Below are 15,163 nucleotides of genomic sequence, written 5' to 3' on the forward strand. Positions count from 1 at the left end.
CCCGCCACTAATCGTGTCAGTCAGGGCTCATATCTGTATCACATGCTCCACCATACCCTCACACTTAACATTGTTGCAAGCCTAATACTTGCATTTCATAGTTTATGCATACTTCAGCCATGATGGTCATACTTCCAAATAGCAAATAGATGGATGACATGCTTGCATCTTGCTGGACAAGGTGGCATGCAATCCGAAGAAGCAGGACCTAACCAGAGTGAATGGCCACCATGGACTTGGTGGTGTTGGCTATTACTGGGAGGGTGAGGCTATGGCCTGCTGAGGTGCTGGAAGTATCAAAGGTGACTGCATCCTCATACCTAATCCTTCACCTTGCATTTCACCTCCATCTCATCCAACCTTCCGTTCTGATTTGCAAACTTCAGAGGCATCAACATACACCTCTTACTTTTTACTGTCGCTCCACCCAAAAAGTGATATGTCTGAAGCCAGTTGCACCCTAGAAAATGGGAAGACTGGCAATTCTAGAGAATCTACATGAATGCTCTGCCTGTTTCGCCCTGGAAAGATAGAAAGAAATATACCTTGCTCTCAATTAATAAAGTTTCTTAATGACCTCCCTCATGCAACAGTTGATGGCAAACTGCTAGATGATGCAAATATCTGCAGCCTCAAAGGAGCCAAGCGCACAGCCGCCTTCGTAACTACTTGCCATGTGGTCCTCTCTTATGTTCTGAAGTTGCAGTTGTGGCTCGAGCAGGTAATGGGTTTCATTGAGCACTCCTCTACTGAAGTGCAGGTATCTCACATATTGTTCCTTACTGTAGTGTATGAAGGAGAATTGATTCCTGAATATCCAGGGTAGATGTGGCCTCCAGACTTTCTTCCCCTCCTCCATCCTCCAGCAACTTGCCTTGTTGTTTGTTGATTCTGTTCATTCTTCAGGTCGTGCTGTATTCCAAGGGGAATGCCAGCAATAACCTGAGCACTTGCCACAACACCCCCTGTAGACTTTGGCAACCTGAAACAACTGTAGAAAATACCAAGCACTTAAGTCAAAACTTAAGCCATGAAAATCAACCAGTAACAAACCTGTAAAGAGTGGATGTACCCTTTAAGTATTAATGGTTGGAGGTAATCCTTCCTATGTGTTCAGTTGTGTGAGTTGAGAGTGTGTTTTCTGACATTAGATCAGTATTGCACACTGATTGATCTTTCTACTCTGCATACTTCCAGTGATCATTTGCGATACCTGTATTAGAACCCTCATCGATATTATATCTGGCATAACTCACTCCAAATGTGTGCACATGCCGGAGACATCACTCTGGATACCGAATATCACTTATTATGCCCAAACAATGGGTAATGCTGATCTAGATTGTGTGCCAATGGAATTGCAGGTGAAGTAAGTGCCTCAAAACCAGTGTCGCACCAAGGAACTTCAGTAAAACCGAAGTCAAGAATCGGAATGAAAAACTGAGTAAAGTCGTGATCGAGCAGTGCTTCGGCCTCCTGAAGAAATGGTTCAGGTGCCTGGAGCTCTCTGGAGGACCCCTCCAGTATGATGCTGAGAGGGTCAACCGCGCTGTGGAGGCCTGCTGCACCCTCCGTAACATCGCACAGCCGAGGGGCGAAGTGTTGGAGAGGGAGGAGGAGGAACACCAGGCCTCGTCCGATGAGGGGGTGTGGGGAAGGGTGAGGGTGGGCAGGACATAGGGCCCAGGCAAGCATGGGAGACCGCACGACATGTGTGTGCCAGGGCCAACACGCACGGGACACACTGATCGCCTCCAGGTTCACCGACTGATGGTTGGGATCGGGACTACCGGTTTGGTCCATGGGATGACGACAATCCGCAGTGCAGTGAGCTCTGGTGCTCCGCAACATTTGACAACATCTGACTCTTGCCCACGGTAACTCTTTCCACCATGCACCTGGGTGATCCCTGCATGCGAGATGGCTAATCCATCACACAGTCCCATCGGATATCTGGGGTGGCGGTGATGGGGATGGTGGGGTGGGTGGCAGCCATGGTCGGCAACACCTCCTGCTGTTGCACGCATTTGGACTCCTCCAACTGCGCCCTCATGTAGTCCCTGGCTCTGTGACTGCATTTCCACAATCGATGGTACTGTTAGTTCCAGACGTTTGAGATCTGTCTGGATTCAGCTAGTTCCTAGAGTCGGCCTGCCCTCCGACCGTCCGCTTCCTTGGGTGTTCCTACCTTCATCTGCTGTACCGCAGCAGCTGTGTGGTGCACATCAGAGAGCCTCTGTCCCTGGAGCCTTTTCACTAAAGTGCCCACCGAGGTGTGTGTGTCTGGAATGGTGGATGGTGTTGGAGACAGCTGTGATGGAAAATCAGTGTCATCCTTCGACCTGAGCTCTGGGGTGTCCTGAGTCTCGGGCGGAGTGCTGCTCCCGTCACTGCCCGGTTCACAAGGGGCTCCCTCCGGCTGTGGCACTGGCTGGGATGGGGCGCCGGATGGACCTGCCCCATCTCCAGCAGATCCTGCAAGACACAAGACGAGACGCATGATTAGACACGCGCGGGGGGTGGTGGCGTGGGGGTGGGGATGGTGGTGTAGAGTGTGGTTGGGAGTGAGGGTGATGTGGGGGTGAGGATGGAGTTTAGGGTGGTGTAGGGTGACGGTGTTGTAGGGGTGAGGGTTGTGTAGGGTGACTGTGGTGTGAGGGTGGGGGCGTTGTTGGTGGGGGGGGGGGGGGGGACTTGACACGTGTCACAGGGAACCGCAACTCAGCACGGTCTCACTTCCTCGCCTGCGGCAGATCTCCAGTTCGGCCACCTCCCTTTCCTCCGGGCCGCAACACACGTCCATAGCCCTCTGCTCTGCCACAGTTAAGGCCACAAGTTGGTGGTGCCCCTTCTGTCTTCTCCCGCTCCCGGCGGTTGTGCACGACCTTCTCCTGAGGACAGGGAGTGTTGAGACACAGAAAATGGCAGTGTTAGATAATACGATGCATGCAGCTCAGGGGTTGGGTAGGTGATGGCCTCAGCGGCCAGGGCACCCGGCCACAGCAGATAGTATGGGTACCCGCATGCCGTGCAGGGTGGGATTCGGGCGCCCTCCAGTGGGTGTGTACAGGGTTACGGGTGTGGGACGGGGTTTTGTGCCAGGGGCACACAGCTGCCTACTCACCCTGGCCACCCTGAGGAGGTTGTGCAGTTTTGCCCGGCACTCATGGCCTCTGCACCTGCGCTAAGGTAATGTGAATGGCAGGGCACATGGTCATCCACTACTCCTCCATCGCATCCAACATGGTCTCCAGCTCGGCGTCTGTGAACCTCGGGGCTGCCCTCCTTGCTGCCATCTTGTTGGCTGGGATGTTGTGTGTTGGGGGGAGAATTGTTTATATGCGGCTGCATCTTGTCAACCTTTGGGTGTCAGTCTGGCACCGTTTCGCATTGGAATCTATTCTGTTCCACATGATGCCGGTGCAAGCGCCTTAACGGTAGCAGAATCGGTGCAGTTGTGGCGCCAGTTTTTCTGTCGTACAAGTCTACTGGTTCTGCATTGGCGTCAACACTTTCATAGAATTTACAGTGCAGAAGGAGGCCATTCGGCCCATCGAGTCTGCACCGGCTCCTGGAAAGAGCACCCTACCCAAGGTCAACACCTCCACACTATCCCCATAACCCAGTAACCCAACCCAACACTAAGGGCAATTTTGGACACTAAGGGCAATTTAACGTGGCCAATCCACCTAACCTGCACATCTTTGGACTGTGGGAGGAAACCGGAGCACCTGGAGGAAACCCACGTAGACACGGGGAGGATGTGCAGACTCTGCACAGACAGTGACCCAAGCCGGAATCGAACCTGGGACCCTGGAGCTGTGAAGCAATTGTGCTATCCACAATGCTACCATGCTGCCCTAAACTTAGGGCTGTATTCTCTGACTTTGAGGCTATGTCCGGAGCATGTGCCTAGTCTTACGACCAAAAAGCCGGCAGCGCCCACGCACTGATGCTCTGCCCGGTGGGGGGCTAGCAACTGCATCATGTAAAACCCCCGGCCTAACTGCAGATCCGGATAGAGAATTGTCGGGTCCATGGTTGTGCATGCGTGTTGACCTGCAGCGGTCGCGCCATACAACATGGCGCCGGCCACGTGCGGAGACCCGGTCTGCCAGATAGTGTCCCCCTGTAATACCCCCCCCTATCCACTACTGGACCACCCCCCACCTGTCCCCCTAACCCCTGCGGAAGCCTCCCTTGGCCAGCGGAACAGCTCCCCCCCCCCCCCCCCCAAACTGTGGCAGTGCTGGACACAGTCCGCAGCCACCACGCAAGGTTGACGAAAACGCAGAGTGCAAGTGATCCACCCCGTTGGGAAGTCGGCCCATGGGGGATCTTCTCACCTGAAGGCCGTCCCAACAGCGTGCAGCTTTCTCGGCGATGACACCGTGTTGAAGGGGGTGGAGCATTCGTAAAACGGCACCCCCCCCCCCCGCTTTCGGTATCAAAAGGAATTCTCTGGCCAAACGCCAAATGCGATTTCGCCTCCGGCAATCGAAGAATCCCGCTCTTAGTCTCAAAAACGGAGAATCATGCCCCAAACCTTTTGTCCATGTTTGCACCAAGGCTCTAATAAGGTCAGATGATGAGTGACCCTGGCAGAACCCAAACTCAGTGTCAGTGAGCAGGTATTGCTAAACAAGTTCTTCTTGCTGGCACTGTTGATGACCCCTTCCATCACTTTTTAACTTATGATTGCGAGGTGGGACAGTAATTAGCTGAGTTGCATTTATCTTGCTTTTTATGTATAGGACATATTGGAGCAATTGTCCACGTTGCCGGGTAGGTGCTAGTGTTTTAGCTGTACTGGATCAGCTTGGCTAAGGGCCCATCTAGTTCTGGATCACAAGGCTTCAGTGTTATTGCTGGAATATTGTCTGGGCCCATAGCTGCAGTATCCAGTGCCTTTAGCCGTTTCTTAATATTTTGGAGGGTGAATCAAATTAGCTGAAGATTGATTATCATAGAATTTACAGTGCAGAAGGAGGCCATTTGGCCCATCGAGTCTGCACCGGCTCTTGGAAAGAGCACCCTACCCAAGGTCAACACCTCCACCCTATCCCTATAACCCAGTAACCTCACACCCAACACTAAGGGCAATTTTGGGCACTAAGGGCAATTTATCATGGCCAATCCACCTAACCTGCACGTCTTTGGTCTGTGGGAGGAAACCGGAGCACCCGGAGGAAACCCACGCACACACGGGGAGGATGTGCAGACTCCGCACAGACAGTGACTCAAGCCGGAATCGAACCTGGGACCCTGGAGCTGTGAAGCAATTGTGCTATCCACAATGCTACCATGCTGCCCTAAACTTAGGGCTGTATTCTCTGACTTTGAGGCTATGTCCGGAGCATGTGCCTAGTCTTATGACCAAAAAGCCGGCGGCGCCCACGCACTGATGCTCTGCCCGGTGCGGGGCTAGCAACTGCATCATGTAAAACCCCCGGCCTAACTGCAGATCCGGATAGAGAATTGTTGGGTCCATGGTTGTGCATGCGCGTTGACCTGCAGCGGTCGCGCCATACAACATGGCGCCGGCCACGTGCGGAGACCCGGTCTGCCAGATAGTGTTCCCCCTGTAACACCCCCCCCCCTATCCACTACTGGACCACCCCCCACCTGTCCCCCTAACCCCTGCGGAAGCCTCCCTTGGCCAGCGGAACAGCTCCCCCCCCCCCCCCCCCAACTGTGGCAGTGCTGGACACAGTCCGCAGCCGCCACGCAAGGTTGACGAAAACGCAGAGTGCAAGTGATCCACCCCGTTGGGAAGTCGGCCCATGGGGGATCTTCTCACCTGAAGGCCGTCCCAACAGCGTGCAGCTTTCTCGGCGATGACACCGTGTTGAAGGGGGTGGAGCATCCGTAAAACGGCACCCCCCCCCCCGCTTTCGGTATCAAAAGGAATTCTCTGGCCAAACGCCAAATGCGATTTCGCCTCCGGCAATCGAAGAATCCCGCTCTTAGTCTCAAAAACGGAGAATCATGCCCCAAACCTTTTGTCCATGTTTGCACCAAGCCTCTAATAAGGTCAGATGATGAGTGACCCTGGCAGAACCCAAACTCAGTGTCAGTGAGCAGGTATTGCTAAACAAGTTCTTCTTGCTAGCACTGTTGATGACCCCTTCCATCACTTTTTAACTTATGATTGCGAGGTGGGACAGTAATTAGCTGAGTTGCATTTATCTTGCTTTTTATGTATAGGACATATTGGAGCAATTGTCCACGTTGCCGGGTAGGTGCTCGTGTTTTAGCTGTACTGGATCAGCTTGGCTAAGGGCCCATCTAGTTCTGGATCACAAGGCTTCAGTGTTATTGCTGGAATATTGTCTGGGCCCATAGCTGCAGTATCCAGTGCCTTTAGCCGTTTCTTAATATTTTGGAGGGTGAATCAAATTAGCTGAAGATTGATTATCATAGAATTTACAGTGCAGAAGGAGGCCATTTGGCCCATCGAGTCTGCACCGGCTCTTGGAAAGAGCACCCTACCCAAGGTCAACACCTCCACCCTATCCCTATAACCCAGTAACCCCACACCCAACACTAAGGGCAATTTTGGGCACTAAGGGCAATTTATCATGGCCAATCCACCTAACCTGCACGTCTTTGGTCTGTGGGAGGAAACCGGAGCACCCGGAGGAAACCCACGCACACACGGGGAGGATGTGCAGACTCCGCACAGACAGTGACTCAAGCCGGAATCGAACCTGGGACCCTGGAGCTGTGAAGCAATTGTGCTATCCACAATGCTACCGTGCTGCCTGGTAGCTGAATGGTTTATCTTTTGCACTAATGTGCTGGGTTCCTCCATCATTGAGGATGGGGATATTTGTGGAGTTTCCTCCTTCAGTGAGTTGTTCAGTTGTCCACCACCATTCACGACTGGAAATAGCAAGACTGCAGAGCTTACATCTGATCTGTTGGTTTTCGCATTGCTTAGCTCTGTCCATCACATGCTGCTTACTCTGTTTGGCTTGTAAGTGGTTCTGGGTTGTAGCTTTTAGGTATGCCTGCCCTTGGCATGTCCTCCTGTACTCTTCACTGAACCAGGGTTTGATCCCCCACCTTGGGGATAAAGGTAGAGTGGGGATGTACCAGGCCATGAGGTTACAGGTTGTGGTCAAATACAATTCTGCTGCTGATGGCCCACCGCTCTCAGTCTTGAATTGCTGGATCTTTTCAAAGTCTATCCCATTTAGCATGGTAGTAGTGCCACACAACACGATGGAGTATATGCCGATGTGTGGCGTCTAGGGGCTTTTCACAGTAACTTCATTGAAGTATACTTGTGACAATAAGCGATTTTCATTTAATTTCATTTCATTCATTTTTATTTTCATTTTCTTTCATTTAATTTCATTCAGAGATGGTGCTGGGTGTTATCTGGGGTATTTTCTGTAAGATATGATTTCTTGAGTATGAGTTTGTCAAGTTGTTGCTTGACAGCCTGTGAAACAGCCCTCCCAATTTTGGCACAAGGTCCCAGATGTTAGACTTTGCAGGGCCAACAGGGCTGAGTTTGCCATTATCATTTCTAGTGCCTCGATCACTACCCATTCATCCATCCGGATTCATTCCTTACAGACTTTCTAGTAGTTTGAGTAGTTTACTAGGCCATTTTAGAGGGCATTTAAGAGTCAACCATGTAGGCTAAACCATGTAAGGACAGCAGATTTCCTTCCCGAAAGGGACATTATTGAACCAGATGGAGCTTTTACAACAATCGTTTCATGGTCATCATTGAACTTATAATTCCAGATTTTTGTTAATTGAACACAAATTTCCCATCTGTGGTGGGATTCGAACCCGTGTCCCCAGAGCATTAGCCTGCATCTCTGGATTACAAGTCCAGTGACAATACCACTACGTTAATGCCTCCCTCTATGCTCTTCTTCTATGGACTGACACAAAAATGCGTTAACCCTTAGACACTGAGAAGTAGCTACACTGAAAGTAAAAAAGCTGGACCAAAAATCATTGTAAGCAGGTGTAAAGAGGGATAATGACAGCTGTGACAAGGAAGGTGAGAATCAAAAAATATTTCATGGGATGGAGGCTGGCTTGGAGCAAAGAGGGTTAACTGAGATAGAAACAAGAGAAAAGAAAAAAGAAAAATAATTTACGACGTAAAGTAGGGAGCGAGAACTTTCATCGAAATTATAATGTCGAGATCACGTGTGGCATTTGGAAAGGCCAGTTTATTAAAGATTAATTGCAATACTTTCTGTTTGCGTTTCTTTGATTTTCAGTTGTTTAATTACTTAATGATCAATTTTCACATATATAACAAAATATTTGTCTGCCTTTGACACAGATGACCATACCATCCTCCTGCAGTACCTCTGCACAATTGTTCAGTTGGGTGGAACTACATTCATCTGGTTCCACTCTTATCGAACTTATCATAACCACCAACTGCCTTCAATAACTTCTCTTACCACTGTCACACCATTACTGTACCTCTGTGGACCTGGAAGGTTCAAACCTTAGTCTCCAAGACACAATCATCCCAAAACATGTCAGGCTCAACATGCATGTTGATGATATCCTCCACACCATTACTCCCTCAAATCCTATTTCAGATTGCCAGGCTGCTCTCTGACGCCCAGTACCAGAGGAGCATAAATTTCCTCCAACTAAATATTGGGAATAAAAATTGAAGCCATTGCTATTGGTCCCACCACCAACTGCATCCCTGTCCCTTGAAAACATATAAGGCCTTGTATTTAGCCCCAAGGTGAGCCTCTGATCCCATTCACACCACTATGTTTCCCTCAGTAATATCTTCTGACTCAGCTAGCTTGTTGCTGAAACACCTATCCATGCCTTTTGTACCTCTAAATTTGACTAGTCCAAAGCTATTCTGGTTGGTTTTCCATATTCTATCCTACCTAAACTCGCGCTCATCCAAAATTCTGCCTTCTGTATCCCAACTTGCAGCCAGTCCTGTCCGTCCATCACCCTGAGCTCACTGACCTAGAGTATAACAATATACCTTCAGGTACAAGAATGCCTCAATTTTCAAATTCTGTTTGCAGATCCCTCCATGGTCTTGCTGCTCTTTAACTTCCATCAGCCCTAGACTGTGGCAAATCTTTGTGCTTCACAAATCCTGATCTCTTGTGGAACATGATTTAATTGCTCCACCATTGCCTGCTGTACTTTCAGTTGCTAAAACATTAAGTTCAGAAAACTCTCTCAGCTTCTCCATACCTCTCTGTTCCTTTAAAACAATTCTTAAAATCTACCTGTTTGACCAAGATTTGGTAATCTGTCCTAATGTTCTTAATAATAGTTGTGCAGCACCTTGGGATGGTTTACTATATTAAAAGTGCGATATACATGCATATGTGGTGAATGGGTAACTGGTAATTCACAGTGTACCTTACTGTTGTCCCTGTGGGCCCCATCTGTGAGCCACTGTGCGGCTCTGCCCACAGGGGGAGATGAGGAGCATGTACAGGGCTCCGCCCTAGGCACCGCCCCCTTTAGGGAGTATAAGTGCTGTGGTCCTGCGAGACCGCCCTCAGTATTGTGCAGTCGCAGGCAGGCTCAGTTGTAAGCCGATTAAAGCCACAGTTTACTCCAACTCGTGTCTCAGAGTGAATTAATGGTCGCATCAGCATATTGTTGCTTTTTATGCAGGAAAATACCTAATGGTGGTATATGTGTGGTAAACGACTGTTGCACCTGTATTAGGTGATGTACGGTAGGACCTGTACCAAAGGTTCGCCGGTAGTCTCTGCCTGCTGTATAAATATGCGTGTCCTCCAGCTAGCAGCTATTTCGCAGCTGCTGTTGGAGGCCACACATCTTATAGCAATAAAGCCTCAGTTGGATTCAACTATCGTCTTTGTCCAATTGATCGTGCCTCAATATGTAAAAGAAATATTATTAAATATGTACTAATATCCAATTATTTTATACAGCAGGGCTGTTGTTTGATGCATTACACCACAGCAGGACAGTTGTGGAATGTCATTGCCCCAAGAGAGTTCATCGATTTCTCCTTTACCACAGATTACCAGAATGGGCTACTGTCTTGCGGTGAGTACATATGTAGCTATGTTTATAACCTTTTCTCCCTTTCTTTCGAAGAACACGGGCCTTCTGCCAACTTCTACCTGATTTTGATTGTGGAAATGTGTGGAATTGCGGGTAAAAAGAAATGACAAAGCAATTCACTACTCTAGAGTTTTAAGATGTTATTGATGGTATGCAATTGCAATTTTTGTTATATTAAGCTGCGAGAGGTTTTAACTTCAAAGACAAACAGCATCAAGGTTATTTCACTTATTGCACATTTTTCAACTGTAAGCTGCTTAAGTCCATTAATTTCTCTTTCAGCTTTTTATTTATTGATCCTCAAAGCCTAGTTTTAAATTTTGCATATTTGCAGCTGATTGCTCTCAATTTACTGCAAGTAGCTGAAAAAGAGAAAGGGCGGGATTCTACATTAGCCGACGCTGAAATCGCGAAAGGCGATTGGGCGGAGAATCGGTTCTAACGCCAAAATCGTGGCAGGTACCGATTTGGCGCCAGATCACAATTCTCCCATCACCTCGACAGCGCCGTCAATGCGTTCTGGAACGCACGTATAGTAGACACCATTTGCATATTATTTGTGGGCCCGACCCGCTATTCACCGGGGTCTCCGCAATTCTCCGCCTCCGATGGGCCGGGTTCCCGACGGCACGGTTCACTTATGCTTTTTAAAACTGTGGCGGCTGCTGAGGGAGAGAGGGGATACGTAAAGTGTCCAACATCGCCATAGTTTGCTGACAGTTGTGCCGCTGGCTGGGGGGCTTCTGCATGGGGGGCATAACAGGGGGTGCCCAGGAGGTGTGCTGTGGACATGGGGCGGATGGGCATGGAACACCATTGCCGCAGCCGGCAAGGCAGCTATGCAGCTGCACACACTGCTAACAGCCCACTTTGAACTTAGTGCCATTGGTCGTATAGGTGTCCCCCCAGGGCACCCCCTTAGGTTCCGTCTGGCCCCATCTGCTGTATGGATGTGCTCCAGCACAACCAGTACCATCTTGTTGGCTGTGATGATTGTATGTGGGGAGTGTAATGTGCATGTGCAGCTGCGGCTTGTCAGCCTCCCGAGTGTCGATCATGGTTCTGGCGAATCCCGCACCGTTTTCCATAGAAATCGATTGTGTTCCACGTGGCACCTCAATAGTAGCAGAATTGTTCCAGGTGTGGCGCCCGTTTTTCTGTTGTGAAAGTCCACAAATTCTGCGTTGGCGTCAACGTTTAGTCGCAGAAACGGAGAATCTCGTCCAAAATGTTTACTTTGAACACCATATTTATTTGTCAAATAGCAGGAATAATTACCAATATAAAAGTTTATTATACAAATTGTGCATCTCTCAGAGCCTTGCAAGGATTTGGATTCTTGGTGTGTTCTCCCAATGGACAATGCTTTTGTCCCAAGGCTGCATATTTATAAACTTTGCTGTTTGGTTTCAACCCATCCCCAACTAAATGGACATACCTAATACTATGAACATAATTAATGTTTTATTCAGTTTTTTTCTGAAAAAAGGTGATTTAAAAACAAGTTTTTATGAGAATTCACCATTGTATCCCCATGCTTTTTTTTGGGGGGGGTAATTTTGATTTTTTTTTAGAACATGTAATATCATTTGGAAGAAGGATTTAGTTATTTGGAAAGTGATGCTTTGAAATGTCCAGTTGTATTAAAGGACAATCTTTTTGTTAACCCAACACAGGAGTCAGTGTTGAATATGGAATTGAACAACCTAATTTTGTTCGTGGATTTAATCACCCATGTGGATGGTTTTGCATTCCTTTGAAGAATGACCCGGACCACAGCCTCTTAACTGGCTTTATTCAGACTGATTTACGAGGAATGCTGCCACAGACTGTAGTGGGCACTGCAATGGCAAATTCATTAGTTAACTTCTACAACGAACTCCGGAATGCTTTGAAGACATAGTTCTAAGCTAAAACAATAACTATAGACAATCTTTCAAAGAATATTTTTTTCTTGTAGCTCTTTGATGCAAGTTCTTTCCTACCATGCCTAAAGCTTGGGTAGGTAATAAGTGCAATATTCTTTGGCTGCGGCCATACTTTAACGATGAAAAACATTATATTGGATTTCTGTGTATGAAAGCAATATTGCAATTTCAATGTAATAATATAAGTAACTGTTTACAGCTCGTGGATTTGAATTATGCTGGTGGTGCACTATATTTTAATTCCATAATCTGAAATTTAGATATTGTAATTCAACAAATCAAAATGATCTGTTCAGACTACAGGCTGAAAATTGAAACGCCACAAAATTCAAATGTATGCCATCTGTAATTTTGACCACCAAAATGGCATCCGCAGCGTGATTGTGCATTTCTAATGCTGGCTGTACAGGACATCATTTTGATGAGGGCATTAGTTTATGCATGCAGAGAGTGTTCTCAGGAATTGTGCAGAATTGGAAGATCATGATCAGCGTGTAATGCTGGTTTTCTGCCAGCAGTGTTATTTTGTGCTGTAACACTCCAGCTAACCTGTCTTACCCTGTCAACTCACCCTGTCATAACCTCACACAGCAGAATATATGTTCAGTAGTAGGAAGAACCTCCCACTAGCATTACTTTAAGATTTGATTGTCCTGCATCACAGTCTACACAATCCACCTTTTCCCAGACATGGATGCATTGTCTTTGGTATTAAAGGGTCATTGAGCATAGCCAACACAAAGCAGGCAGAAGGGCTCTTTAGCAGGCGATCATACTTGGCCAGAATGTTCAGGGGCAAATTCCCCTCCCTGTACCTCAGTTAGGAACATGGTGCCAGACATCTCTGCTTCACTAAGTATGGCCTCACTGAAATATGACACCTGCTTCACCCACAACTACAACCTCAAAGCAGGGTGAGGATGAAATTGCCAATGTCTGGGAAAGCGAGATCATCTCCAAGATATTTATGCCCTTGGCTCTTCCTGGAACTTTCAACATCTTTTGCTGTTGACAAAGGTAAACTACTAAGGTTCTGTATTCCACTTCTACGATAATTTCTGAATGTTTTAAAGCCTAAGTCTAAACTAAAAAAATTACTATAGTCAACCTTTTAAATAATATATTTTTCTTATAATTCTTTGATATGGGTTCCTTCCTTGCTATGTCACAGAACTCAAGTAGGTATTAAGTGGACTATTCTTTGGAAGTGGTCACTTGTCAGAGAGAAACGAAGAGAGCAGGCAGCTTTGTGAGGAATGCTGGCTTCCCCATGGTTCAAGTTGCCATTGACTACACACTCCATTTACCACTTGTCACAATACAAGATAGGATGATGTGGTGTGTGGGGAGGGGGACACATTAGCATAAATAAAGGATTGGTTAGCTATCAGCAAGCAGAGAGTAGGGATAAATGTGCCTTTGGTAACAAGTGGAGTATCACAGAATCAGTGCTGGGGCCTCAACTATTTACAATCTTTATCAATGATTTGGATGAAGGGACTGAATGTATGGTAGCTAAGTTTGCTAATGACACCAAGATAGAAAAGTAAGTTGTCGAGAAGTAGGTAGAGGGCGTGATCTAACTGGGCGGGCTTATCATGGTCATGAATGGCGGAATGACCCCGCTATCTAATGGCACTCTTTTTTTGTGCCCTGTGGAGAATGCCCTCTACCCTAAACCGAGGCCGCACTTAGCATCATTTCCTGCACTGAGGAGCTCCGGCGAGCGGTCCTCCTCCATGCAGGAAGAGATTGGAACACCATTTTTAAATCCGATCACTGGGGAGACCCCCACTCCCCAGGTACCATTCCGCCATGTCCCCGTTTGTGGGGACCAGTACTGGACAGTGCCCAGCTGGGATCTCTTTAGCAAGGCCCATAGATGCCGGGCGGCCGTTAGATCCGGCATGAGCATGGTTAAGTGGGTTCTTAAACTCACTTAGTCATCCGAGACTGGGTCCTGCCCTTTGTGGTTAGATCTCACGAGGCATAACGGCCGTTGGGGATCCTGGGAGTGACCTCTCCCGATTCCAGCAGGATGCAGCCAATAGATCACGCCCAGAGAGCCTGCAAAGGGATATAGGCAGGTTAAGTGAGTGGGTAAAATTTGGTGGACAGAATATAGTGTGCGTAGATATGAACTTGTCCTCTTTGGCAGGAACAATAGAAACAAAATATACTATTTAAATGGAAAAAGATTGCAGAACTCAGTAATACAGGGATCTGGGCTTCCTGGTACACAAATCACAAAAGGTTATTATACATGTATAGCAAGAAATTAGGAAGGTAAATGGAATGCAGATATTTATCAGAAGGGAAATAGAATATAAAAGTAGAGAAGTTTTACTGCAGCAAGGCATTGGTGAGATGACATCTGGAGTACTGGATAGTTTTGGCCTCCATGGGATGAGGGGTTATCTTGTAAATAAAGATTGAACAGGTTGGGCTTGTTGTTTAGAAGAATGAAAGGTGATCTTATTGAGACATATAAGATCCTCAGGGGACTAGACAAAGTGGATACTGGGAGGCTGTTTCCACTTGTGGGCGAGACTAGAACTCAGGGACACAGTTTAGGAATAATAAATTTAGAGTGCCCAATTCTTTTTTTTTCCAATTAAGGGGCAATTTAGCGTGACCTACCCTGCACATCTTTGGGTTGTGGGGATGAGACCCACGCAGACACGGAGAATGTGCAATCTTCACATGGAGAGGAACCTGGGTCCTCGGCGCCATCAGGCAGCAGTGCTAACCACTGTGCTGCCCGAACAAGCCTCACTTTTAAAATGGAAATGAGAAGAAATATTTTTCTCGCAAAGGATCATTAGTCTGTGAAATTCTCTTTCAAAGAAAGCAGTGGAGGCTGGGGGTTGGGGTGGCAGACTGGAAAATTGAGCTGAGGCCACAAGCAGATCAAACATGATTGTATTACATAAGAACTAGGAGGAGAAGTAGACCGTCCGGCCCTTTGAGCCTGCTCCGCCATTCTATAAGATCATGTCTGATTTTGTTCGTGGTCGCAGAACCACTTACCCGCATTCTCGCCATATCCCGTAATTCCTTTATTTTTCAAAAAAACATCTACCCTATCTTTAAATATATTCAATGAAGTAGTGTCTACTACTCCTTTCGGTAGGGAATTCCATACTTTAACCACCCTCTGAGTGAAG

General features: G+C 47.5%; 1 protein-coding gene across 7 annotated transcripts in view; it reads left to right on the forward strand.

Moving 5' to 3' along the window:
• stard4 (StAR-related lipid transfer (START) domain containing 4) overlaps window positions 1–12,197 on the forward strand; it is a 32,843-nt gene extending 20,646 nt beyond the window's left edge. For all 7 annotated transcript variants that reach the window (XM_038805109.1, XM_038805111.1, XM_038805114.1 and 4 more), the window contains 2 exons: window positions 9,933–10,050; window positions 11,745–12,197. In XM_038805109.1, coding sequence (XP_038661037.1) covers window positions 9,933–10,050; window positions 11,745–11,971 — 345 coding nt within the window. In that variant the 3' untranslated portion in view covers window positions 11,972–12,197. The remainder of the gene's footprint in view (window positions 1–9,932; window positions 10,051–11,744) is intronic.
• Window positions 12,198–15,163: the final 2,966 nt, after the last annotated feature.

This window comes from Scyliorhinus canicula, chromosome 8 (genome assembly GCF_902713615.1).
Source record: "Scyliorhinus canicula chromosome 8, sScyCan1.1, whole genome shotgun sequence".
Lineage (NCBI taxonomy): Eukaryota > Metazoa > Chordata > Chondrichthyes > Carcharhiniformes > Scyliorhinidae > Scyliorhinus > Scyliorhinus canicula.